The 26453-nt window shown below is 33.5% G+C and overlaps 4 protein-coding genes across 4 annotated transcripts; 1 reads left to right on the plus strand and 3 right to left on the minus strand.

Moving 5' to 3' along the window:
• The first annotated feature begins 224 nt into the window (after positions 1–224).
• LOC101624336 (olfactory receptor 4C46-like) lies at positions 225–3470 on the plus strand. The gene is made up of 2 exons (XM_004683518.2): positions 225–1120; positions 3446–3470. Exons 1-2 carry the CDS (start codon positions 225–227, stop codon positions 3468–3470), a joined length of 921 nt encoding a protein of 306 aa, XP_004683575.2.
• Positions 3471–5848: 2378 nt separating this feature from the next.
• On the minus strand, positions 5849–6784 carry LOC101624566 (olfactory receptor 4P4-like). Its single transcript, XM_004683519.1, has one exon. The coding sequence runs from the start codon at positions 6782–6784 to the stop codon at positions 5849–5851; it is 936 nt and encodes a 311-aa protein (XP_004683576.1).
• A 5935-nt stretch (positions 6785–12719) lies between these two features.
• LOC101624783 (olfactory receptor 4P4-like) lies at positions 12720–13655 on the minus strand. Its single transcript, XM_004683520.1, has one exon. The coding sequence runs from the start codon at positions 13653–13655 to the stop codon at positions 12720–12722; it is 936 nt and encodes a 311-aa protein (XP_004683577.1).
• Positions 13656–20349: 6694 nt separating this feature from the next.
• On the minus strand, positions 20350–21285 carry LOC101625014 (olfactory receptor 4P4-like). Its single transcript, XM_004683521.1, has one exon. The coding sequence runs from the start codon at positions 21283–21285 to the stop codon at positions 20350–20352; it is 936 nt and encodes a 311-aa protein (XP_004683578.1).
• Positions 21286–26453: the final 5168 nt, after the last annotated feature.

The following is a 26453-nucleotide window of genomic DNA, read 5'->3' on the forward strand; positions in this document are numbered from 1 at the left end:
TCCCCACTCTGTCTCTGGTGAATCCTCTCACCACTCCTGCACCCCTGGCCTGTACCCCAGTTTTGTATGCATAAATAAATCTTTAAAAAATACCCTCACATTCACATTTAATAGAATCAGACATTTAATATTTATTAGAATGGCTAAACTGGAAAAAGTCATGGTTGTATCAATAAAAAGTGATATTTTTTTTCAGGGAATGAATTAAGCATCACGTGAAACCCATGGAGATTAGGAGCAATGTGACAGAGTTTGTTCTACTGGGACTCACAGGAAATCCAAAGATGCAGAAGGTCATATTTGTTGTGTTTTTTTTCATCTACATCATCTCATTGGTAGGAAATTTGCTCATTGTTTTTACCATCACTGCCAGCTCACTGTCAGGGTCTCCCATGTATTTTTTCCTGGCCTATCTCTCCTTCATTGATGCCTGTTATTGCTCTATCAACACCCCCAAACTTATTGCAGATTCACTTTATGAAAAAAAGACCATACGATTCTATGAGTGTATGATTCAAATATTTGCAGAACATTTCTTTGGAGGCGCTGAGATCATCCTGCTCACTGTGATGGCCTATGACCGCTACGTGGCCATCTGCAAACCCCTGCACTACAAGGTCATCATGAACTGGCGTTTATGTGGTCTGCTCGTGGGTGTGGTATGGGCGGGAGGCTTTCTTCACTCAACCATACAGATCCTCTTCATCTTGCCACTGCCCTTCTGTGGTCCCAACATCATAGATCATTTTTTGTGTGACTTAAGCCCTTTGCTCAATCTGGCCTGCACTGATACACACATTCTAGGACTCTTTGTTTCTGCCAATAGCGGTTTTATCTGCTTGCTAAATTTCCTCCTCCTGATGGTCTCCTATGTGAGTATTCTGCACTCCCTAAAAAACCACAGTTTAGAGGCAAGGCGCAAAGCCCTCTCCACCTGTATCTCCCACATCACGGTGGTCATCTTGTTCTTTGTGCCCTGCACATTTATGTACCTAAGACCTGCTGTTACTTTCCCCATTGATAAAGCTGTTGCTGTATTCTACACTGCAATAACTCCCATGCTAAATCCCTTAATCTACACCTTGCGAAATGCACAGATGAAAGATGCCATTAAGAAACTGTGTGGTAAGAGAGCTATTTCAGATGAAAACTAAGGCTGGAATGCCACCTTGACTTAACTGAAGAAGGACAAGTCATTCAAGGACTACAATGCTTCTCACTGTGGCCTCTGCAGTATAACACGGAGTACAGGAAAGAACCACCTTCATCTTTTCTGAAATTTTCTGTCTGGTTTCCATCGACATTTCTTGGTTAACATGCCCACACCAGCACATTCTTTCTGAATTATTCCTTTACACTGAGTTCACCCATCTGTACTAATCTTGATTGAAGAGTTGAAGTAGAAACAGTAGTTTTTAGGAATATGCAATTTTGTCTCCAGATCATTGTACCACATTTTTATATCCTGTTCCACTGAAAATCTGTCAAAATGTGTCAACACTACTTTGCATAAAAATTAGCATTGATAATAGACATACCACACATGAAAAATTGAGCCAAAGTTCTCAGGAAATGAGAAGATATCATATCTCATTGTATTCCCAAGAACCTAGGCATATAACAAAATTATTACTTAATATAAACAATGTATGGAATTTTATGGGTACAAATTAATTTATGGAAGTCTCCAATAACTCAAATAACACAGGACTCTTCAGAGTGCAAATATTCTAGTTACTTTCTATTCTGCCTAGTTTTTTCTGGCTTTATATACTGGTAGTTTATCTGTCTCTAAAACATGTGCTAGATGTTAGATTCAATGCATGTGCTAGATGTTAGATTCAATGTTAGTGCAATGCATGTTTTCATGTGTTTTGTAACCAAACTATTGAAAACTCAGAAAAACATTAATACTTTATTTTAGAGGGTAGTAAGTAATACTCAATTGGAGAGCGCAGACAACTGTTTTCACTTTGCAAGTTGTTAGGAATTTACTCTCCAAAGTTTCACTTCATCTTTTTTTATTGTTCTCATTAAAGGAAAAAGCTAAAATAGGTGCAAGAGTTCATATCTTCAAAGATGAAAAATATACTACTGCGACAGTAACTAACAAGGCTTGCCCAAGATAAAGAGAAATCACAATTAACCAGTGAAGGCCCCCTAGACGAAGCTTCTAACACTGCACTTTTTAAGTTCCCAAGTAGTGGCGACAATTAAAAAGTAAAAACACCCTAGGGGAAAAGAAGGAGATGAGAGGAGTTGGATATTCTACACCTATTTATTTTGAAGTCTCCGAATACCGGATGACTTCCATGACAAAGATTTTAGTTGCTACATTCACTAGTCTTGATGTGTTCTCATGGCATCTTGCATGTAAACTGACCAGATCCAGAGCTAGTTAAAGATGTTTACCAGCTCATGTTTGGCATAAAAATTTGTCTTGGCATTTTTCATTAGTCTATCTTTTATCATGCTATTAAGAGATTAAGAAAGGAGCGATGATGATATACACAAAAAAACAGTACTAAATGTAACATAATATTTTGCAATGGTTGATGGTACATAAAGGGAACATAAATACTGTCAGTGTTTTGAAACAATAGATACAACCCCATGCTCATTGCAGCTTTATCGATAATAGCCACACCTAGCCAGCAAATTCAGTGTGTCCTGACAGATGAGTAGGTGAACACACACAAACAGGAACGTTCATTTTTTTAAAAAATAATTATTTATTTATACATAAAGAAAGGGGGGTACAGGCCAGAGCTGCAGGGGCAGTGAGAGGCTTCACCAGAGACAGAGTAGGGAGAAAAGCAGGCACATCTACTGAAATACACTGCTGAGGGAATCAACAGGCGAGACAGGAGAGATCTGCTGCGCCATGTGGATCACCTCTGGGGCCAGGGTCCAAACAATCATTGAAGTGGCTGCGGCCATCACGGAAGCGGCTGCAGCCAGCTTACAGTGCTGTTTACTAACCCTTTGCACCATCAGGGAGGGCCCTGGGATGTTCATTTTTAAGGACAGACAGAAATCCTGCCATTTGCAACAACAAGGATGGGCCACAAGAGCAGAGAAAGACAAAGACCATATCTCACTGATATGTTCAGTCTTAACAATAAATATGTAGTTAGACAGACAGGTGGCTGTAACAGCAGGGGAAGTAGGCAAAATAAGTGATGGAGAAACAAAGGTAAGTAATTAAGTCCTGGAAGGGCATTGACAACATGGTGACAAATGTTAGTAATACTATATTTTATATTTGACAGTTACTTAGAGGGTAAATCTTAAAATCCTTATCACAGGAATATTGTGTAAACATTTGAGGATGGATGTTAACTATAGTGATCATGATCATCATTCCCTGATGAAATGCTTATGGCAAATAATTATGCAGGTGTAATTGATGTACACCTGATGGTACTATAGTATTATATGTCAGTTATAATAATTTAAATTTAATTTAATTTAAAAAAGAAAATGCTCAACTCATTAAACATATCAGCCACTGTGAAAAATACTAAAGGATTTCTATGACAAATTTTTTGTTTTATACAAAGCTAAAGTCATAAAAAGTGATTTTGTGTTTAGATTTATATCAAGGGGTCTCTACACAATTTTGACCACTAAACATGTGATAAAATAGAACAACATATTGTTCAGAAAACATGATAATGAAAACAAATAGCCACCTTTGGAAAGAGTTCTTTAAAACAAATTTATTGTTTTATTAAACAAATTTATTGGACTTCTATTCCAATTTTAGTAACAGCTTCATATCAGCTAAGTAATTAAACATGTAATATATCTAAATTGTTTCTTTTTTAGTTCCTATTAATATATAATTTGTACAATTAATCTCTTGTAAATTCTTATTTTCTATTTTTCTATTTTTAATCCCCTCTTGTACACTTACTGAAAAGCAGTGTTATCATGCATTTACATATTTCAAAACCCTTTTAGTGGTTAAGTTATCTCCCTTTTCATAAAATCCTGATATGCAGTATCTTCAGTGATATTTTTGGGGGTCTCTGTAGATTTTTAAGAAGATTTTAAGTGATTTCATAGCATGTAAAAAGTTCTTTTATAAAATGTTCTTTTCATTTCACTAGAAAATCTTTCTCAGAATTCTAATTTTCATTCCAGTGATGAGAGTATTTATTATGCCACAAATCATTTTTAAATTGAATAAGTACTTTCAGAGAAGTTTTGAGATCATAGTTAAAATGTGCAGAATGGATTTCTCAAATACCCCCTAGCCCTGACACAACGAGCAAATTCTACATGCCCAAAACACATTTGACAATGAAATCAACTTAAATAGACACATCATTACCAGACAAAACTTCTAGTTTTCATTAGGTTCACTTTGGTGCTGGATATTTTATGGACTTTGACAAAAATCAATACGACAGGTTTGTAGAGCTGTAGCTACATACAAAAGTTTTTAATGGCATAAAAGTCCTCTCTATTCAACAATTCATGGCCCCTATCAGCCTTGGTATATGAAGACCTTTTCCATGTCTTCAATGTTTTCACTTTTCTACAGTGTTGCATGATTAAGATGATCTTTGAGTTTGTCTTCTTTTGCATAGTAAAGTACAAGAAGTTGCCCTCATACCTTTCCATGACTTCATAACTCATTTCATTCTCAAGCTGAATAATATTCTCTTTGGAGAAACACAGTTGATCATTCACTTAAGGAAAGATGCTTCATTGACTTTGCAGTTTGTCTATTATGAATAAAGTTGCTGTAAACATTCACTTGCAGCAAATGTGGTTGGTTAGGTCTCCATGTAAACACCAATAATTTACGTATCAACTTCAGGCAGTTAGTAGTCAGTGAAGACCTACTTTTAGTTATTCAGTTTATTAATTTTATGGGATTTTTAAAAAAGATTTATGATTTATTTATGCATACAGAACTGGAGTACAAGCCAGAGGTGCAGGGGCAGTGAGAGACTTCACCAGAGACGGAGTGGGGAGCAGAACAGGCAGATCAAGGAAGTACACTGCTGAGGGGAGCAGCAGGAGAGACAGGAGAGGTCTGCTGTGTCATGTGGGTCACCTCCGGGGTGGGGATTGAACTTGCACTGAAGTGGCTGCGGACAGCTTGCAGTGTTGTGTCCTAAACTGTTGTGCCATTGCGAGGGCCTTTATGGGGATTTTTAAACATTCTATTCATAGGTGAATGGAAGCCATTGTGTTTTCAACGTCATGAATTAATGACATTGTTCTTTCTTCACTACTTATTATTGTTTACTTCAAAGAGATAAAAAATGCTGACCCACAGGAACAATTTTAAGAAGATTCTACTTTAGTTATTGCTTTATAGTAAAAATTATTTCTAAATGACATTAATGGATGTTTTTGTGAATGGTTTATGGGAAATTTAAAAATATTTTAATTTTAGATTTCAAGTTATCGAATACCATAGAATTTGTGTCACAAGTTGGTTCTGCTAATAAGTTCAGAGCTTGTTACAGAATTATAATTTGAAAATTTTTCTTCAAAGCTAACTCATTATATTATTGCTGTATTAGCTTTGATCCAGATTTGTGTGAGTGTGTGTGTATGCAAGAGAGAGAGAGAGAGAAAGAGAGACAGACAGAATTGCTGTAAGTAACTTGTAAAAGGATTAATGCATAAGCGTATCAGTCCAAAAATTACTTAACATCCACTTAACTTCTTTTTGTTTAGTTTTAATGTCAAATTGCTAATTCCAAATATATCACTCATTCTGTTCAAGGTCATGGAAAATAAAATCTATAAGCTATTTGTTACTCTTTTCATTCACATCAAGCCCTTTATTTTACATGGCTGTTTAACTGTAAGTGTATTCAAATTAATGGTATTCTTTCTTAGAAAATAGTGTTTGACACCAAACTTTTCTCATGGCATTTTTCATCTCTGTATTTCTCAGTGTATAGATTAAGGGATTGAACATGGGAGCAATGATAGTATAAAATAGTGCAAATACTTTATCCTCAGAGTAAGTAGTCGGAGGTCTAAGGTAGACAAAAATTGAAGGACCAAAAAATAAGAGGACAACAGTGATATGAGATGCACAGGTAGAGAGGGCTTTGCGTCTTCCCTCTGCTGACTGATTTCTTAAGGTGAGCAATATGACAACATAAGAACAAAATAAGACTATAAAAGTAACCAGGGAAACCAACCCTGAATTGGCAATTACAAGAACGCCAGTGATGTAAGTATCAGTACAGGCAATTTTAAGGATTGGGAGAATATCACAAAAATAGTGATCAATTTCATTAAGACCACAGAAAGGCAGATGGATTGCCATAAATAATTGAGGAAAGGAATGGGCAGCTCCACCCACCCAGGCACCTAAAACCAGTAGATCACATCTTGTCCTGTTCATGATAATCATGTATTGGAGAGGTTTGCAGATGGCAACATAGCGATCATAAGCCATGGCAGTAAGAATGAAAATCTCAATGCCCCCAAAGAAGTGCACAGCAAATACCTGCAACATGCAGATATCATAGGAAATGGTCTTTCTTTCCACCATCAGGTCAGCAATTAACTTGGGTGTGACAGTGGAGGTATAGCAGATGTCCATGGTCGACAAGTGGATGAGGAAATAGTACATTGGTTGGTCAAAAAGAGGACTGCTGCGAATGGAGACGAGAATCACAAGATTTCCTACCAAGAGGGCAACATAACAGAGTAAGAAGAGCACAAAGCAAAAAGTTTGTATGTTCTTGTCATAAGAAAGTCCTAGAAGAACAAATTCCGAGATGTTCCTCTCACTTTCCATGCCCTTGAATTTGTTGTGTGTTATATATAAATAAATTATTTATCTGAAATAAATAAAAAAGCATAAACTTGGAAAATGTATCACAATTTACAATATGAAAGCAATGATGTACAATTTGTGATAAAATAGGTTAACATGGATACTTTGATAGAAAAATGTTTATAAAAGTATAAATTTCTCTTATGTATTGTCTCCTAAATCTTTGGGGAAAATTTTATAATGGGATAGATAATATATATTTATTCAATTATATCATAATGATTACAAGTATAGAAGTGATAATTTGAAAACATGTATTAATTCGGTTATGTAATTGCATAACAGTTTTTTTTAATGGTAAGTGAAGTATGTTTTCTCATATATTGTAAATGTGTGTACATAATACACAAGTTCAACTTTTCTTTTGTAATGCTATGAGGCTAAATTTCCTGGAATATAACCTTAAGAAATACAAATATCATTAAACATCAAATATGAATGCTGAATTTAATTTGTGTAGAGCATACTTTTTTTTTAATATGTAGTCAAGCATTGCCAATGGATTATGCTAAATAGTATAATTAATGTTATATTAAAATGTATACAATGGTTAAAAACATAAGCTAAATAATTGAGTTAAGGACTGGAATTATGAAAACTTAATAGTACATTTTTCATTGCTTCTTTCACACTTCATGCTTTACAACTTTCTTTGTGTATATGTTACTATTTATAGTCATGATGGAAATCATTAAGAATAGATAAAATTGGTATGTTGCCCAAGTATGTTTAAATTACCCATTTTATAGCTTTTCCTAGAAGTTCCTGTCTTATATATAATTTATGGGACTATTGTCAATGAGAGAAGAAAATACATAGAGTAACATTAGGTAAACTTTATTATATGTAAAATTATTTTTCGTTTCAAAGATAAGTGAAACAATCACATATATTCTCTGTTGCATGTAATGTGTAATATTAAGACATTAGTGAATCAATGCAGAGTGAGTTAGGAAAGAGAGCATCCATGTGCAGGAGATATTTTGATCAATAATGAGGAAGTTTCTGTCCACACCAGAGTCATAAAAGCTGTTACACCACTACCTTAGTTTGGATGGATGTGAAAGTATTATGGGTATGCAGGTGTCTGTTAGAAAAACAAGACTTTTTGTAATTAGGTTATATAGAAGCCATCAACTCTAGTAATTCCAAAAATAAATATCCATATACTTTACAGACAGAATCTATTGTAGTTGCCAAATAATAGGTAGGCATATAGAAGTAGTTACTATTCCTACTATTGTAGGAAGTGTATCCTATTTTAAATGACTATTTAAAATTCTAATTTCTCAATGGAGAAATTATTAGTTTGCCCTACTTTGATATGAGAACAACTATAGTTATGCAGTGTTTAACAGTTAATCTTGACTATTTTGGGAGTGGTTGTAATTAATCTATCTTTACTCAATTACAACTGGTACTGATTCTTTGATGATTTAATGTTAGATTTGTAGATACACTATTTTTCTAAAATGATATAAAGAGCATAGTAGATGTGAACAATATAAGGGGAGACATCACCTGATTAAGCTGAATCTCTATTTTAAAACAGAAGAGATACAGATCAAGAGAGTATAAACAATATCTCAAGATCAGAAAGTAACACAATGAGATTACAGAAGATAGTAATTCTTGTTCTCCCTCACACTGGTGGTAAATTTCTTAAAAGCAAACTGAGAGAGATGGCACAAAGATGTCACAGGGACAACAATAAAAAATACTATTTTCAACCCTCTTCTGAGTAGAAAACAATATGCCAGATGTCAGAGGACCAGAAAACCCAGTTTTCTTTCTGAGTATTTAAATATGTGAACATATATGGAATTGTTAAAATGCCCAAGTACTCTAGAATTCTTGATTCTAAATCTGTTCAAATAGTTTAATTTCAATTTTATATTGAAATTAACTATAATTTCAATATATATTGAAATTAATTAATTATATTATGTATATTGGTTAGCTAGATTTCATGACAATTTTCTAAATCATCATTGATATTTAATCTATAAAAACTCTGAAAATGACATCTCTAATCTATGGGGCCTCCATACATTATCAGTGTCATCAGAAGAGGTAAAATGGATAAGGGAACAATGAATGAAGAGAATTACTATTATAAATATATCATTTGAACAAAGATATTCATGAAAACTGAAGTCATAATTGATAAATAATAAATACCATGCAATTACTGAACAGAATAGAATGACACCAAAATATTATTTAGTGTTTATAATAACCAGTGTGATAAGTGAGCTAGTAGTTTCATATCTTCTAGCCTCATTTCTCTCATTTATATATACATCATTCTTAATCATTACATAGTTAAGATTATGTAATAAGTAGTAGAAAATACCCCAGTCACATGTGATGTCAAGGCAGTCATTTTTTAAAATTTTTTGTAGCTTTTTTACTTTGAGTGATTTGTTTAGAACCACAGAAACTGCTGTGCACATTTTTTAAAAATCAAATCTAATGAAAAAATTAAGATAAAGAGCAAAGAGATTCACAGAATGAATTTAATAACTGTGACAAGGTAAAATTGAACCTCAATTATCAATTACTGAAAACATTAAGCTAATTGGATGATAAGTTGATTCTTTGTGGTGTTTGTTACCCAATTCAATAACACATTAATTTGCAGTAGAACATAAAGTCAACCAATTTACTTTGCATTGCTGGTATTAGGAATAACAATCTCAAATGTCCTTTTAGTTAAGTTACTAGAGTAAGAAAAAATTACCATTACATGTATTCTTAATGCATCAGAGGTAGCATTGTAAAAACTTACCTCACTTGTCTCAGATGAAGCAATATATTTTAGGATGGCAGGTGTTTTGAAGTACGGAATGTCTTCAGTCTGTAGCTATTCTAGGATAAACAGTATTATTTCTTAATAGCAACAGGTAAGGATGAACATCACCAAGGGAAAGTGTCATAATAAAATTCACTGACAACTTAAATCCATTATTCTGTTTTCTTGTGGAATTTTTCTTGTAAATAATTCATATTTAAAACTGAAGAAGTTGTAATCATTTTATAGTAATCAAATTAGCATATGCTTCAAAAGACATAAAACCTCTTGACTGACACATGGTTGGAGAAAGCAAACACATGGTTGGAGAAACCCTCCCCATACCAAGGTGTTATTGTTTATTGACTAACCATCAGATCTGAGTGTCTGTCTGGTAATTTCAGGCAGCCTGAGGAAAAATTCCTTAGGATACACACTAATCCATTTTGTCATTAGCATCAGAATCTGAATAAAATGCAGAGAGTTACAAAGCAGCAAGTAAAATATGTCCAACTGCTTTGAAAGATTTTAGAAATCTCCACCTCTCCCATCCTTCCATAAGTGTATAAGGTTAGTACACTTCAAATACTCACTAAAAATATTAGAGGCACAAGAGATGCATCTTTTGCCCCAAGAACATAGGGTAGGAATTCAAATGTTGGTATTAACAACACTACACCAGCTCACACACACAAAAAAAGTTTTTAAAACAAGATTTTTAAAAAATTCCTGAGGAAGCTAAACAAATTACTTAGGTCCTAATAAATATCTATTTTAGCCCATGTCTCAATATTGTTCATCAGTACAGAATGTAAACTTAGTGACATTGCAAGTATTAATAAGTCTTTGCAATCTGGAAAAAGTCATAATCCCAAAGGTCTTTGTTTATACACAGATTCAACTCAAAAGTTAACCCACTAACCTTAGTGATGCCCCTGGCTTCCCTGGCAGTTTATTTTTCATATTAACTTCATCTTACATCATGTGTTATTTCCCTAGAGTCCAAATATCAGTTAAAAGGAGTAGCTCATGAAATCCTGTCCTTAGAACTCCAGCAATACAGAGGGGAATTAGTTAATGTCACAAAAACATAATACTTGGTCGGATAAAGGGAACAAACCACCAACACTCCAAGTATGGACCACTATTAAGATCCTTGATATGCAGAATACATAAATCAATAAAATCAATGATTCGCAACATTAATGACATGACAGCTACAGACCAACATTGTTAAAAACAATAGTTTTGGAATACAGAGCAATAGTTTGGAATACAGAGCAAAATATTTTCTCTATATAAACATGGCTGGGAAGAAATTTGGGGGAAAAAAAAAAACACCATGAATAAAATAAGCAGAAGGAAGACCTCAGAGTACTGCATTGTATTTACCCTGATTTCTATTCATTTCTCCCTCCTATTCCATATTCACAGGGCATTTGGAATCAGTCACAACTGTAGGCATTGAATTAACTTAATCTCCCTATCTACTTGTTAATGTGTTTAGTAAAACATCAGGAAAACAAATTTTATAGTATCAAATCTGGCTGAGGTCAAACTATTTTGTAAATAATAACCAAAATGTATTGAGGAGAGTGGGTGGTTAAAGTTTATTATATTATTTTGTGCATATAATGTTGCATTTTTGTCATAAATATTTAATATAGAGATAAGAACACAGAAGGTCCTTTAGGTTCAACAACTCTCTCAAAGATGCTTTGTTATATCAACTGCCCCACAAATTATCTTTTAATTAAAAATCTATTAGCAGAGCAGTTTTGAGATCATAGTTAAAATCATCATAATACATTTTCAAATAGCCACATGTCCTGATGCAGGGACAAATTCCCCCTTCTAAAAGTCACATCTGTTACAAAGAAAGGAACTTAAATTGACACATCATTATTACTCAAAATTCCTAGTTTTCATTAAGGTGAGGTATATTTTATGGACTTTGACAAGTATCAAGACATTTATCTGTTGCAGTTACATACAAAAGTTCACTGACCTACAATTCTCTATATACAACTATATTCATTTCTCTCTATGAACCATCCAAACTAACCCTTAGCATTGAAAGATCTGCAATGTCTCCATTGTTTTGACTTTTCCACAAAGTTGCATGGTTGAGATCACTGAGTATGTGTTCTTTTCAGGTTAGCATATTAGAGCATTTGAAGTGGTCCCCAACCTTTCCATGACTTCATAACTCATTTTGTTTTCTGGCTGAGTAATATTACTTGTCTGGCTGAAGCACAGTTGATCATTTCAACTACCTAGGATGTCTTCATTGGCATCAAATTTTGTCAATGATGAAAAAAGTTGCTGTAAATATTCAGGTGCAGCAAAAAAATGCTCTTGTTGGGTCTGGATTCAAGGCCTATTCATTTATTTAACAACTTCAAGCATAAAGTTGTAAGTGAATATATACTTAGTCTCAATCTTGAGTTTTACAGGAATATTGTAAATTCTGGTCAAATTTTAAATTATATTTTCAGTATCATGAATTTTTGGTTTTGTTCTTTCTTCACTAGGTAGTGTGGTTTATTTCAAGGAGCTCAGGTATGCTGAACAACAGGAACCACTTTAAAACAAATTCTACTGTACTGATTACTTTGTAGCACAAAGATTTCCACATGCCACTAAAGGATGTTTATGTGAATACTCGATGAGAAATTTAAAGATATTAATTTAATTTTAAGCTTCAACTTTTCTAATTCCAAGGAATGTGTGTTACATGTGGTCTAGCCAATAATCCCAGAGATTTAAACATAATTTTTGTTTAAAAAATATTTCATTCAAAACAGACTCACCATCAAATATTGCATATTAACTTCAGCTCAGGGATGTGTGTGTGTGTGTCATCAGTAATCCTATAAATAGGTTAATACATACTTGCTGTTACAAAAAAAAAATTCTAAGCATTCATTTAATGTGGGTATTTAAAGAATAAGTGTATAAATTGTTACTTTATATTGCTAATTCCAAACTCTAATTCATTCTACACAAAACAGTGATGGAATAGAAAATCTATGAGATATTGTTTAATCTATTCATTCACATCACCTATTACTTTTATATGGTTCCTTAACTATCTTCAAATTAATTGTGTGATTCTTTGGAAAATAGTGTTTGACACCAAACTTTTCTCATGGCATTTTTCATCTCTGTATTTCTCAGTGTGTAGATTAAGGGATTGAACATGGGAGCAATAATAGTATAAAACAGTGCAAATACTTTATCCTCAGAGTAAGTAGTTGGAGGTCTAAGGTAGGCAAAAATGGAAGGACCAAAAAATAAGATGACCACAGTAATATGAGACCCACAAGTGGAAAGGGCTTTGCGTCTTCCCTCAGATGACTGATTTCTTAAGGTGAACAATATGACAACATAAGAAAAAAATAAAACAATAAAGGTAACCAGGGCAACTAACCCTGAATTGGCAATTACAAGAACACCAGTGATGTAGGTATCAGTACAGGCAACTCTGAGGATTGGGAGGATGTCACAAAAATAGTGATCAATTTCATTAGGACCACAGAAAGGCAGCTGAATAACCATGGAAAATTGAGGAAATGAATGGACAGCTCCACCCACCCAAGCAGCTAATACCAGGAGATTGCATCTTGTTCTATTCATGATAATCATGTAATGGAGAGGTTTGCAGATGGCAAAATAGCGATCATAAGCCATGGCGGTAAGAATGAAGACCTCAGTGCTTCCAAAGAAGTGCATGGCAAATACCTGCAACATGCAGATATCATAGGAAATAGTCTTTATCTCCATCATCAGGTCAGCAATTAACTTGGGTGTGACAGTGGAGGTATAGCAGATATCCATGGTGGCCAAGTGAATGAGGAAATAATACATTGGTTGTTCAAAAAGAGGACTGCAACGAATGGAGACAAGGATCACAAAATTTCCAACCAACAGAGCAACGTAACAGAATAAGAAGAGCACAAAGCAAAATATTTGTATTTTCTTGTTGGAAGAAAGTCCCAGAAGAATGAATTCTGAGATATTTCTCTGGTTTTCCATACTTTGAAGTAGTATATACTACACAAGTATTTATCTGAAAAAATAAAACACAAATTTGGAAAATTTAGAAGAAGTACAGCATAAACATCATGATGAGAAATTTACCAAAAATATAATAGCATGGATGTTTTGTGATAAATTATACTGACTTATTAAAATGACCTTAGTTTTCTTTTTTATTTTCTCATAAAATTTTATGGAAAATATAATGAAAAACACTATATATTTCATTCAATTAAATCAGCAATGATTTTAAGTAATGAAGTATTATTTTGAAAACTTATTTATTATATGAGATTATGTTGTATAGTAAAGATTATCTTTTAATAATAATGCCTTTTCATATATTTAAATATGTGTGCCTAATACATACGCTCAGCTTTACTTTTTCTAGTGATAATGGGCTAAATTTCCTGCATGAGTCCTAAGTAAATACAAATATGATTAAGCTTTCCGATATGAATGTTGAATGTGAATAGTGTACAACTCATCTTGTAATATGTAGTGAAGTATTGCCAATGGATTATGTGAAATAATATAGTTGCTGTTATATTAAAAGACATAGTATGGATAAAAACCATATAGCAAAGGAATGTGAGAACTAATGACTGTAATTATGAAAACTGAGGGTTAATTTATCATTTCTCCTATTTACATTTTATGCTTTAAAAATGTGACATGTTTGTATTTTCATTAAGGTTTATTGTGGAAATCATTAAGGAATAAATAAAATCATTGCATTGCCCAGTTATGTATACAGTATCCATCTTATGGCTTTTTCTAGATTTCAGTAACTTTATATGATCTATGGGAACTAATATCAGTCAGTAAAGGCAATACAAATGGTGAATTTAGGAAGCTTTATTGTCAGCTATTAGTGATATCTACTGCAAAGGTAAAGGAATGAAACAATGAAACATTTTCTATTTTGTATGTGATAAGTGATCCTAAGGACTTATTAAATCAAGTGAGTTAAGGATACTAGTGGATAGTTTAGTCAGTAATGAGGAATTATTTTCCCCACCAGGGCTACAAAAGATATTATACTTCTACTTTAGTCTGGAGTGGATGCTATAGTCATCCTAGCACCCAAGTATTAATTAGAAATAAGAAAAAATTACTTGTAATCCAGTTATATAGAGAACATCAATTCTAGTGACTCTCAAAATAAATATGCATATGTTTCATAGAGAGGAGGCTATTCTGGTTGCCAAAAAAACTTATAGGTGACATGTAAGAGCAGTCAGGACTCTAAGAAGTATATTTTATTTTAAATAACTTGTTTGTCCTATTTTTAATTGAGAACTATAGTCATACATTGATTAACAATTAATCTTGGCTAACTTTAGAGGAATGGGCACAAAAGACCTCTCTTCACTCAGTTGCAACTGGTGCTGATTCTTTGCTAATGTGATGGTTTAATGTTAAATTTGTAGATGCATCTATTTATCTAAAATTATTTCATGTAAAGAACATCATTGCATAAGTAGATGTGGACAATGTATGGGCAGAAATCACTTGACAAAGCTGAATCTCGGGATTAAAACAGAAGAGACACAGATCAAGAAGGTCTAACATGTCAGGATTAGAAAATAACACACTGAGATTATAAAAAATAATTATTATTATTCTCCCTCACTCTGAGGGTGAAAATTAAGAGAGAACCTACAGGGATGGCAAAAGGATGTCATGGAAGACAGCAATAAAATGAATACTTTGAACCTTCATCTGAGTAGAAAACAATATGCCAGATGTTGGAGTACCAGAATCACCCATTTCCTTTCTGAGTATTTAGATATATGGAAAGATAAGGATGTTAAAATGCCCATGTACTCTAGGATTCTTGATTCTAAAACTGTTCAAAGAATTTATTTTCAATTTTATAAAAAGGCATATTGGTTAAACCAAGAATCTTGCAAATTTTCTGGATCATCATTGACATTTAATCTATGAAACTCTGAAAATGACTTTCCTTAATCGTTGGGGAGTAAATTCATGGTCTGTAACATAGGAACTGGAAAAGGAGGAATGGGAAAGGTAAGTTGAGTAGAATTACTGTCATAAAAATAACATTTGAATACAGAGATACTCATGAATGATTCTATATGAAAACCAAAGTCATAATTGATAAATAATTCATATCAGGCAATCACTGAATAGCATAATAGGAGAAATGCAGAAATATTGGGTAATGTTTATTATCACCATTGTGATACTTGAGGTAATGTTTTCATCTTTTAAAGCCTCTTTTTTCTCATTTTAAACGGAATTTTCATTACATAATTCAAAAATAAGATTATGTAATAGGTGATGGGAAGGATCACAATGACCATTAGCTCAAGGTTGTTGTTTTCTTTTTATGAAATTTTCCTTTGTGTGATTACTTTTGAAATACAGAAGCTGTCATGCACACTGATTTTTTCATGACCAGATAATTTTGGATTTCAACTATTGATTACTGAAAAACATTAAACTAGTTGTACGATAGAATCACCTTCCTGAGCAGTGTGCACCCCTACTTTGTAGGTTCATGTTTGGCAGTATAAAGTAAAGTCATATAATTACTTCATGTTTGGCATTATTAAGTAATAATTTAGAGTACACTTTTATATAAATTACTAGAACAAGAATAAAGTTTTCATCCTTATTCCTTAATGATACAGAATATAACATGGTCTCAACTTACCTTACTTGACTCAGATGAAGCAATCTATTTTAGGATGACAGATGTTTGAAAGCTAGAGTTTTCTTAATATTGAAAAAGTTCAAGAATAGACAGTGTTATTTCTTAATAATAACAAGGAGGCATATCATAAAAATAAGAAAGGTGATAGTAAAATCTGATGGCATTTGAACCTGCTATAATTTTTGCCTCCTGATATCAAATGAAATTGTACTTGTAAATAATTCATAAACAAACTTAAGGGATGGTAAAATCATTTTGTAGTAGTGAAAATAGCCCACACTGCAAAACACTAAAATGTCTAGGACCGAACTATATAAAATAGTAAAGTATATAATTAGCTAAGCACATGGTTGGAGAGACCTTCTTCATAACAAGGTATACTGGCGAATTGACTAAATGTCTGATCTTAGTGTCGCTTTGGTAATTTCAGCCTTCCTGAGAAAGAATTCCACCCCGGTACTCACTTAGCCATATTGTCTTCAGCATCAACATCTGAATAAAATACAGAAAATGACAAAGCAGCAAATCAAACATGTCCAAAGGCTCTGAAAATGTTTTAGGAATCTCAACCTCACAGTGCATTTCAAATACTCAGTACATCTTTATGCCTTATGAACACATGGTAGGAATTTAAATGCTTATTTTAACAACTCTACACCAGCTCACAAAAATGCTTTAAAGTGCACTTTTAAATCCTCGAGAAAGCTAACCTAAGAATTTAGATCCCAGCAAACATCTATTTTTGCCCATGCCTCTATAATATGTGGTTCGAAAGGACCAACTATAAACTTAGTGACATTGAAAGAATTAATAGGTCTGTGAAAGCTGTAAATAACTATAATCCCAAAGGTCTGAATTTATACTCAGATTTGGACAAATGTTGATAACACACTACCTTTGGTGATGCATCTGGTCTCCCTGGCAGTTTACTTTCCAAATTAACTACACTTGCCTCATGTGTTATTCCCCCAGAGTCAAATGTCAGTTAGAAGAAGCAGCTCATGAAACTTTGTGCTGAGCTTTCAGCTTTCTGAATACAGGAGGGAGCTAGTTAATGTCAGAAAAACATAATATGTGGTAGGATCAAGAGAACTAAACATTGATTGGCAATATTGATATTGATTGACAATAAGATTGTAGATGTATAGAATACATCTATCATCCTATGACTGACCTACACTATATCACTGAGAAGGCATATCCAGACATTAACATAGTTGAAATAGGTGTGGAATAGATAGCGAAGAAAAAGAAAACAACAGATGTTCTTTTCTTCTATATACTTGGCATGGGAAGATTGAAAAAAATAAGGGGAAGTAACACGCAGAGTACTGCATAGAATTTATTGTGATTGCCATCCAGTTCTTTCTCATATTACTACACATTCACAGGGCATTTGAAATCAGCCTGATCTCAGGCTCTGGAGTCATCAGTCTCCTTATATAAACAAGTCATATAGAATTTTTATATGTGCTAAATAAGTTTGTATATAATAGTGGGTTGTTAAAGTGTGTTATATTTTTAGTATTCACAATAATGTATATCTGGCATAAATATTAACTTTATTATACAGATAAGCACAGGAGTTTCTTGAGCTTAAACACCTATCTCAAAGAGCCAGTTTAAAACACACAGAAGAAAATGAGTGTTTCTAAGTTGAGTGTTTGATTCTGGGTTTTAAAAGTCAGCATCACTGAGACATTTCTAGCATTTCAGCAAAGAAAAAAATGCTGAAAACTCTGCCTGATCACTTCTACATTATTGCTGCTGCTGACCAAACTTTATTCAAGCTATGTGTATCAATGCACAGAAGGAACAAAGGCTTTTAGCTCTATGTGTTTCCTGCACACATATACCATAGGGCACCCTTAGACGCTTAATAAGATATCACACTATCATCTGCAAATATGGAGTGTTATAAGATGATCTTAAAACAGGTCGTACATAAACCTTTTTACATTTCACTAGAAAAATTTTTCCCAGATTTCTTAGTTTATTTATGTATACAAAAGCTGCAGTGTAGGCCAGACGTATGGGGGAGGAGGGCAAAAGTATTCACCAGAGACAGAGTGGGGGAGCAGAACTGAGCAGAGTGGGGAGAAAATCCACTGCTGAGGACAGTAATAGGAGAACAGGAGAAGTCCGCTGCACCATGTGAGTCAGCTCCCTGGCCATTGATCCGAGTCAACCTGCAGCGGCTACTGATAGCTTCATCGTGCTGAGACCTAAGCCCTGATTTCCCTTAAAAAAAAAAGCTCTCTGAATTATATTATCTCCAGTGAGAAGATAATTTGTTGTCCCACAACTTATATTTTTACCAAAAAATAAACAAACAAACAAAAAAACTGTTTGCAGAGTAGTTTTGGGATCACAGTTAAAATGAAGAGAATACAGTTTCCAAATAGCCTCATGTAGGGCCTTCCTCCTCCCACCCCCTGTCCTCCCGCAAAAGGCACATCGGCTACAATGAAAGCAACCTAAGTTGACACATCATGATCACACAAAATTGGAATTTTTATTAATATTAACTGTGGTGATTTACATTTTATGATTTTGACAATAATAATGAGGTAGCTATAATTATACTTACATACAAAAGTTTCACTGACATAAGGTTCTCTCTATTCAGTTAGAGTAATTTCCCCCAACAACCACCCCAACTAACTCTTAGTATCTAAAGGTTTTTTCAATGTCTCCATGCTTTGCCTTTTCCACAACGATGCATAGTTAGCATCACAGAATCGGTGTTCTTTTAGATTGTCTTCTTTTGCATAGCTGAGCACATGAATTGGCGTCCATACCTTTCCATGACTTCATCAACTCATTTCATTTTTTTGTCTGAATAATCTTGCCTTGTCTGAATGTAACATAGGTGATCCTTTCACCTATGGAAGGACATCTTCATTGCTGTCAAAGTTCATCTATCAATACTATGAGTAAAGTTCCTATGCACATCTGCATACAACACAAAAGCTATTATTTTGGGCTGGATGCCATGACTAGCCATTTATTTGTCATATTAGCTGGGTAGTGGTAGGTGTAATTTCACCTTTAGATATGCAGTTCTTAATTTTTCTGGGAATTTTTAAAAATTCTGAGTAGATTAGCCATTGTATTTTCATATTGTCAATATCATGAATTACTGGTTTTTATTTTCTTTACTAGTTACTATGGCTTATTTAAATGAGCTCAGTAGTGTTTATACAAAGGAATCACTTTAAAATAAATTCTACTGTAGCAATTGCTTTATGTCTATCACAAATGAATTCCCCATGGCATCAAATGTTGCTAATGTAAATGCTTTATTGCAAAAATAAATATATTATTTTAAGTTTAGATTCGACTTATCTAAAGGAAGGGAATTTATGTCACATGTGGTCGTTCCAATAATCCCAGATTTTTAAACAGAATTATTATATAGAAATAGTTTCTTTCATAAATCAATCATCATTATATTATTGCAAAAGAAGATTTGAGTCAGACGTGTGTGTGTTTCTGCATATTACCTGTAAGTAAAGCTAATACAGACTTACTAGTCCACAAAAATTACTAAGCATCCATTTAATTTGGGCATTAAAAAAATAAGTGTTTGGGCCCTCCCTGGTGGCGCAGCAGGCTAAAGCACTGCACTAAGAAGCTGAAACCACTTCTGCATGAGTTCAATTCCCGCCTGCCCCAGAGGTGACCACATGGCGTGGCAGACCTCTCCTGACCCGCCCACTGCTCCCCTCAGCAGTGTACTTCATCGATCTGCCTGTTCTGCTCCCCACTCTGTCTCCAGTGAAGTCTTTCACCACCCCGAGTCTCTGGCCTGTACCCCAGTTCTGTATGCACAAATAAATAAATCTAAAGAAAAAGTGTTTGTTTTGTTGTTTCTTTAAATTGCTTATTCAATATTCTTACTCATGATAATAATGGATTATAAAATCGATGAGATACTTCTTAGAAAATTCATTCACATAAATCCCTTTACTTTTATATGTGTGTGTAACTATACATTTCTTCAAGCTAATTGTGTGCTTCCTTGGAAAATAGTGTTTGATACCAAACTTTTCTCATGGCATTCTTCATCTCTGTATTTCTCAGTGTATAGATTAAGGGATTGAACATAGGTGCTATAATAGTGTAGAATAGTGCAAATATTTTATCCTCAGAGAAAGTAGTTGGAGGTCTCAGGTATATAAAAATGGAAGGACCAAAAAATAAGATGACCACAGTGATATGAGACCCAAGAGTGGAAAGGGCTTTACGTCTTCCCTCAGCTGACTGATTTCTTAAGGTGAATAATATAACAATATAGGAAAAGAACAAGACAATAAAGGTAACAAGGGCAACCAACCCTGAATTGGCAATGACAAGAACGCCAGTGATGTAGGTATCAGTACAGGCAACTTTAAGGACTGGGAGAATATCACAAAAATAGTGATCAATTTCATTAGGACCACAGAAAGGCAGCTGCATTATCATTGATAACTGAGGAAAGGAATGGACAGCTCCACCTACCCAAGCAGCTAAGACCAGGAGATTGCATCTTGTTCTGTTTATGATAAGCATGTAGTGGAGAGGTTTGCAGATGGCAACATAGCGATCATAAGCCATGGCGGTAAGAATGAAGATCTCAATGCTTCCAAAGAAATGCACGGCAAATACCTGCAACATGCAGTTACCATAGGAAATGGTCTTTCTCTCCACCAGCAGGTCACCAATTAACTTGGGTGTGACAGTGGAGGTATAGCAGATGTCCATGGTCGACAAGTGGATGAGGAAATAGTACATTGGTTGGTCAAAAAGAGGACTGCAGCGAATGGAAACAAGAATCACAAGATTTCCAACCAAGAGGGCAATGTAACAAAATAAGAAAAGCACAAAGCAAAATATTTGTATGTTGTTGTCATAAGAAAGTCCTAGAAGAATGAATTCTGATACGTTGTGCTGGTTTTCCATGCATTTGAGTTGGGTGTAAATATATGCGAATTATTTATTTTTCTGAAACAAATAAAACACAGTTTGGGAGAGATTTTAGCAATTTACAACATGAACAGAGTGATGTAATTTTATCAAAATTTAACACAATTTATCAAAAAATAGAATAATATGACACTTTTAAATTTATTATGTAGACTTATTTAAATAAGCTCACTTAATTTTATTGCATCATAAATCCTTGTGGATATTTTATAAAGAGAATGACTATTTCAATAATATCAGTAATGAACTTATGTATCTATGTGATAATTTGAAAAACTGTTCATTAATTTAACTGTTAATTAATTTTGTTCATTATATAGCAAAGTTTTATATAAGTTTAAGTAAAGACTGTTTTGTATATATTGTAAATATGTGGACCTAGTACAAAAATCTCAACTTCCTTTTTTCTACTTCTATATGGCTAGCTAACCTGAATTTCCTAGAACCGAACCCTCAGGAAATACAAACCTGACTAAACATTCCAATTTGAATGATCAATTTAATTTGTGTATAGCTCAGTCTATGTAATATGTAGTCACACATTGCCAATGCATTGTTAAATCAATATCATTTCTGTTGTATTAAAAGTGATAGAATGGGTAAAAGCTACATAACAAAAGGATGCGAACTAATGACTGAAATTATGAAAACTGACAATCAAATTATTTACCCAATTTAAATTTCTTGCTTTAAATCTATTAATGTGTATGTTTTGGGATTGAAGTTTATGATGGATATCATTAAAGAATAAATAAGGTGATTATGTGCCATGTAAGTTTAAATTATCCATATTCTGGGTTTTGTTAGACATTTTATGTGTTTATATGTCTGTAGAACTAATGGCATATGAGAAGATAATGTGAAGGGTGAATTTAAACAAATTTAATTGTTAGGAAACAACCATAATTGTTGTTACCAAAATAGACAAATGAAACAGCCATAGATTTACCCTTTTGAACATGATCTGTAATCTTAAAGCATTACTAGCGAAAGTCCACATCCAGAATCTGTGTCAATGAATAATGAGTAATTTTCTTTCCCCTTTAGTGTAACAAAAGCTACAACCCCTTTATAAGCTTGGATGAATGTGATAGTCACACAAGCAATCAGCTGTTTATTAGGAAAAAATGAATTTTGTACTATAATTATATACAAATCATAAACTCTAGTGATTCTCAAAATAAATATTTGTATGTCTTATACCACGGGAGACATTTATGATTTCCAAACAAATAAGTATGTAAAAATGATCAATACTGTAGGAAGTATATCCTATTTTAAATGATTATTCAAATATCTAATTTCACAAGGAGTAACTTTTAGTTTGTCTTACTTTTATATGAAAACAATTATATCATACAGTGTTTAACAGTTAATTTTGACTAAACTTAGGGGAGTGGATGTAATTGACCCATCTTCTATTTAATGGCAACTAATACTGATTCTTTGACATTTGGAGTTTTAATGTTAGTTTTAGACACATCTATTTATCTAAAATAATTTGATACAAAGAGAATAGCTACATAAGTAGATGCAAACAAAATAAGAATAGCAATCACTTCACGAGGCTGAATCTCTGATTTAAAATAGAAGAGACATAGATCAAGAGAGACTAAGAAAGATCTCAGGATAAGAAAATAGCACAATGGGACTAGAGAAAATAGATTCTTATTCTCCCTGCTGTGGAATTTTTTACTGAGTTCCAAGAGGGATATCACAAGGATGTCTTAGAGTACAGCACTGAAAAGACTATCCAACCTTCCTCTGAGTAGAAAAGAATATACCAGATAATGGGGTATCAAAATACCCCATTAGCCTTCTGTGTATTTTGACATGTTAAAAGTTAAAGAATTGTTAACATATTCATGTACTCAGGAATTTAATGATTCTACAAGGCTTCAAACAAATTACATTCACTTTTACTAAATGTATATTGCCTAAACCAGGATTCTTGTTAATTTTTCTAGATCATCGTTGGTATTTAATCTATAAAAACTGTGTAGGGACATGTAATCAGTGGGGACTGGATACATGATCAGTGTTTTCAGAAGAGGAAAAAGGGTAAGGAAATTGAGTGAGGAGAATTACTGTCATAAAAATAACATTTGAACTCAAAGATCTTCATGAAAGCAGAAACTGAAGTCAATGAATGATTAACAAATATGAAAATGAATGTAATAATGAATAATTAATCGCTGATGATTAATATCAGACTATGACTGTACAGCAGAACAGGAACAACACAGAAATGCTGGGGAATGTTTACACTTGCTAGTGTGTTGTTTAATGTTGAGCTAATCCTTTTCAGCCAAGTTTTTCTCATCTATATAATTAAGATATAATTACATAATACATAAATATAATTAGGAAGTATGTAATTATAGGTGATAGGAAATACATTAGTGACATGTGAGTTTAAGGCAGTAATTTTCTTTTGCCCTTTGAATGATTAAACCACTGAACCACTGAAACTGCCATGCACACACTGATTGTTCCATGAAATCAAATGGAAAATTTAGCAAAAGAGTAAAAAGACTCACATCATGAATTTAAAACCTGTCATCAGGTAAATCTGAATTTCATCTATTGATTACTGAAAACATTAAGCTATTTGGATGGCAGATTGATCTCCTTGAGGAGTGTATAGCCCTACTCAGTAGACTGTTACGTTTTGCAGTGGAAAAATACAATTATCTTGCATCTTTGGTAGTGTTGGAATAATATCTTTAGTGTTAAATTACTAGAACAATAATAAGCCTTACATCATATATTCTGTTAATGCATCAGAATATAATATGGTTTAAACTTACCTTAATTGACTCAGGTGATATAATCTACTTTAGGATGAAAGGTGTTTTGAAATATACAAATTTCGTCATTTTGGAGATGTTCAAGCCATGTTATTTCTTAAGAGTAACAGAGTAAATATGAGAAAAGGTCATACTAAAATAAAAAGGTGACAACTTGAAAATTCTATAACTTTTGTTCCCTGTTCTCAAGTGCAATTTTGTTTGTAAATAATTCATAATTAAACTGAGAGGATGTTAAAATCATGTCATACTAATAAAAATAGCATACGCTACAAAAGAGGTAAAATATCCAGGCTGCAACTCTACAGAGTGGAAGACAGACAATAAGCCAAGCACATGGTTGGAGAGACCCTCCTCATACCAAGGTGTCCTGGATAATTGTCAAACTATGGGATCCGAGTACCTGTCAGGTAAGTTCAAGGTGCCTGAGGAAGAATTGCTCCCTGATACTCACTTAGCCATATTGTCTTCAGCATTAAAATCTGAATGAAATGCAGAGAGTTACAAAGAAGCAAGTCAAATATGTCAAAATGCTCTGAAAGATTTTAGAAATCTCAACCTCTCATAACCTTTTACAGGTGTACAAGGTCAGTGGACTTCAAATACGCACTTCAAATATTTAGGTCCTAGTAAACATCTATTTTAATTTATGCCTCAATAAAATATGTTTCAGAAGACCTGAATATAAACAGTGACATTGGCAGAATTAATAGGTCTTTGAAAGCTGGAAATAACTATACTCCCAAAGGTCTTTGTTTATACACAGAATCAGGCGAAATTTTGGTGATGCCTCTGGTCTCCCTGGAAGTTTATTGTCCATATTAACTCCACATGCCTCATGTGTTATTTCCCTAGAGTCCAAACATCAATCAAAGAAGCTGTTCATGAAACTGTTCTGTACTTTCCAACTTCTGACACAGAAAAGAAATAGCTAATGTCAGGAAAATATAATATTTGGTAGGATAAAGAGAACTAAACACCAATGATGGGAGTCCAAGTACGGACACTATTACTGATGGACCCTAGGTGTGTGGAATGCATAAGTCATACAATCAATGACCTACAGTATATCATTGATATAACATAGATAGATACTAAAATTATTTTTAAAAACTAGTCACATAGTAGAAAGCTAAGAAAAATAACATAACAGGTAATATTCGATTTGAAAGCACTGACACGTACTTACTTTAGGTAGAAACTTTGGAAGTTAACTACGTAAAACCCTAAAATTTTCCAGCATTCTTATTCCAGGACAAAACTAACATAGGTGTGATTTTTCATGTCTTCTAGGGAGAAAAAGTACTATATTGAGAGTAAATATCTCGATTTTACGAAGCTAAAGAAAATTTTATCACAAGGTGAGAGCTAAGGACCCCCGAAAGGATGCTTCTGAGTTGTTCAAATCTGAAGCTCCAAATTGGTCAGTGAAGCAAGGAAAGACATTCCAGGGGAAACTTCCATGGCAAATATTTCAATTGACACAGTTACTAATCATTATGTGTCCCCATGGTATTTTACATATACCCTGACTAGACCCAGACTAGTTAAGGATATTTAGCTATAGGTATCCTGTTTGACTGAAACTTTTCTCTTGGATTTTTTTTTCTGTATCTCCTGTCATGATTAGGAGAATGATAAAGGTATAATGAAGATGTATAAAATTGAGAACGGTAAATTCAATGTGATATCTTGATCTGGACTAAGGAACCTAAAGGAAACCTAAATTTAATCACAATTTAGAGGATGTAGATGCAAATCTATGTTCACTGCAGCATTACCCATAATAGCCACACTCAGGAAACAAAAGTGCCTTGATAGATGAATAGCTAAGCACACACACACACACATAATGGAATGTTACTTATTTTTAAGAAAAGACAGAAATCTTGCCATTTGAAACAACATGATTGGATGTGAGAGTGTTATGTTAAATAATAGTCAGCAGAGAAGTAAAGAACATATGCTCTTACTCATATGGAGAGTCTTAAAAATAAGTATGTTGATAGAGTGTGCAGACAATAGGCTGCTGAAAACAGAAGATGAGTGAAGGTGAGGAAAAGGTACAAACTACCAATTCAAGAAAGAATCAGTCCTACACTGGCAAGAGGGGCTATAGTTAACTTGGGGATTATCATTAACTTGGCATTTGCTACGAAGGTAAATCTTAAAAGTTGTCATCTCCGAATATTGTGTAAACACTTGGGGATGGATGTAGCTATAACTATTGTGATGATCATTTCATGATAATATGCTTATAACAGTTAATGATGCAGGTGTAATCGATGTACAACTATATATAGTGTTATGTTTCAAATATTTTTAATTAAAAAA

This window comes from Condylura cristata, unplaced genomic scaffold (genome assembly GCF_000260355.1).
Source record: "Condylura cristata isolate star-nosed mole 26May11 unplaced genomic scaffold, ConCri1.0 scaffold00015, whole genome shotgun sequence".
In the NCBI taxonomy this organism is placed as follows: domain Eukaryota; kingdom Metazoa; phylum Chordata; class Mammalia; order Eulipotyphla; family Talpidae; genus Condylura; species Condylura cristata.

Bases quoted from the DNA above. Each gene is read 5' to 3' on its own strand.
- LOC101624336 (XM_004683518.2), top strand. From the start codon at position 225: ATGGAGATTAGGAGCAATGTGACAGAGTTTGTTCTACTGGGACTCACA. The intron at 1,121-3,445 runs GTGTGGTAAGAG...ATTATATGTCAG, and splicing joins AAAGATGCCATTAAGAAACT to TTATAATAATTTAAATTTAA.
- LOC101624566 (XM_004683519.1), bottom strand. From the start codon at position 6,784: ATGGAAAGTGAGAGGAACATCTCGGAATTTGTTCTTCTAGGACTTTCT.
- LOC101624783 (XM_004683520.1), bottom strand. From the start codon at position 13,655: ATGGAAAACCAGAGAAATATCTCAGAATTCATTCTTCTGGGACTTTCT.
- LOC101625014 (XM_004683521.1), bottom strand. From the start codon at position 21,285: ATGGAAAACCAGCACAACGTATCAGAATTCATTCTTCTAGGACTTTCT.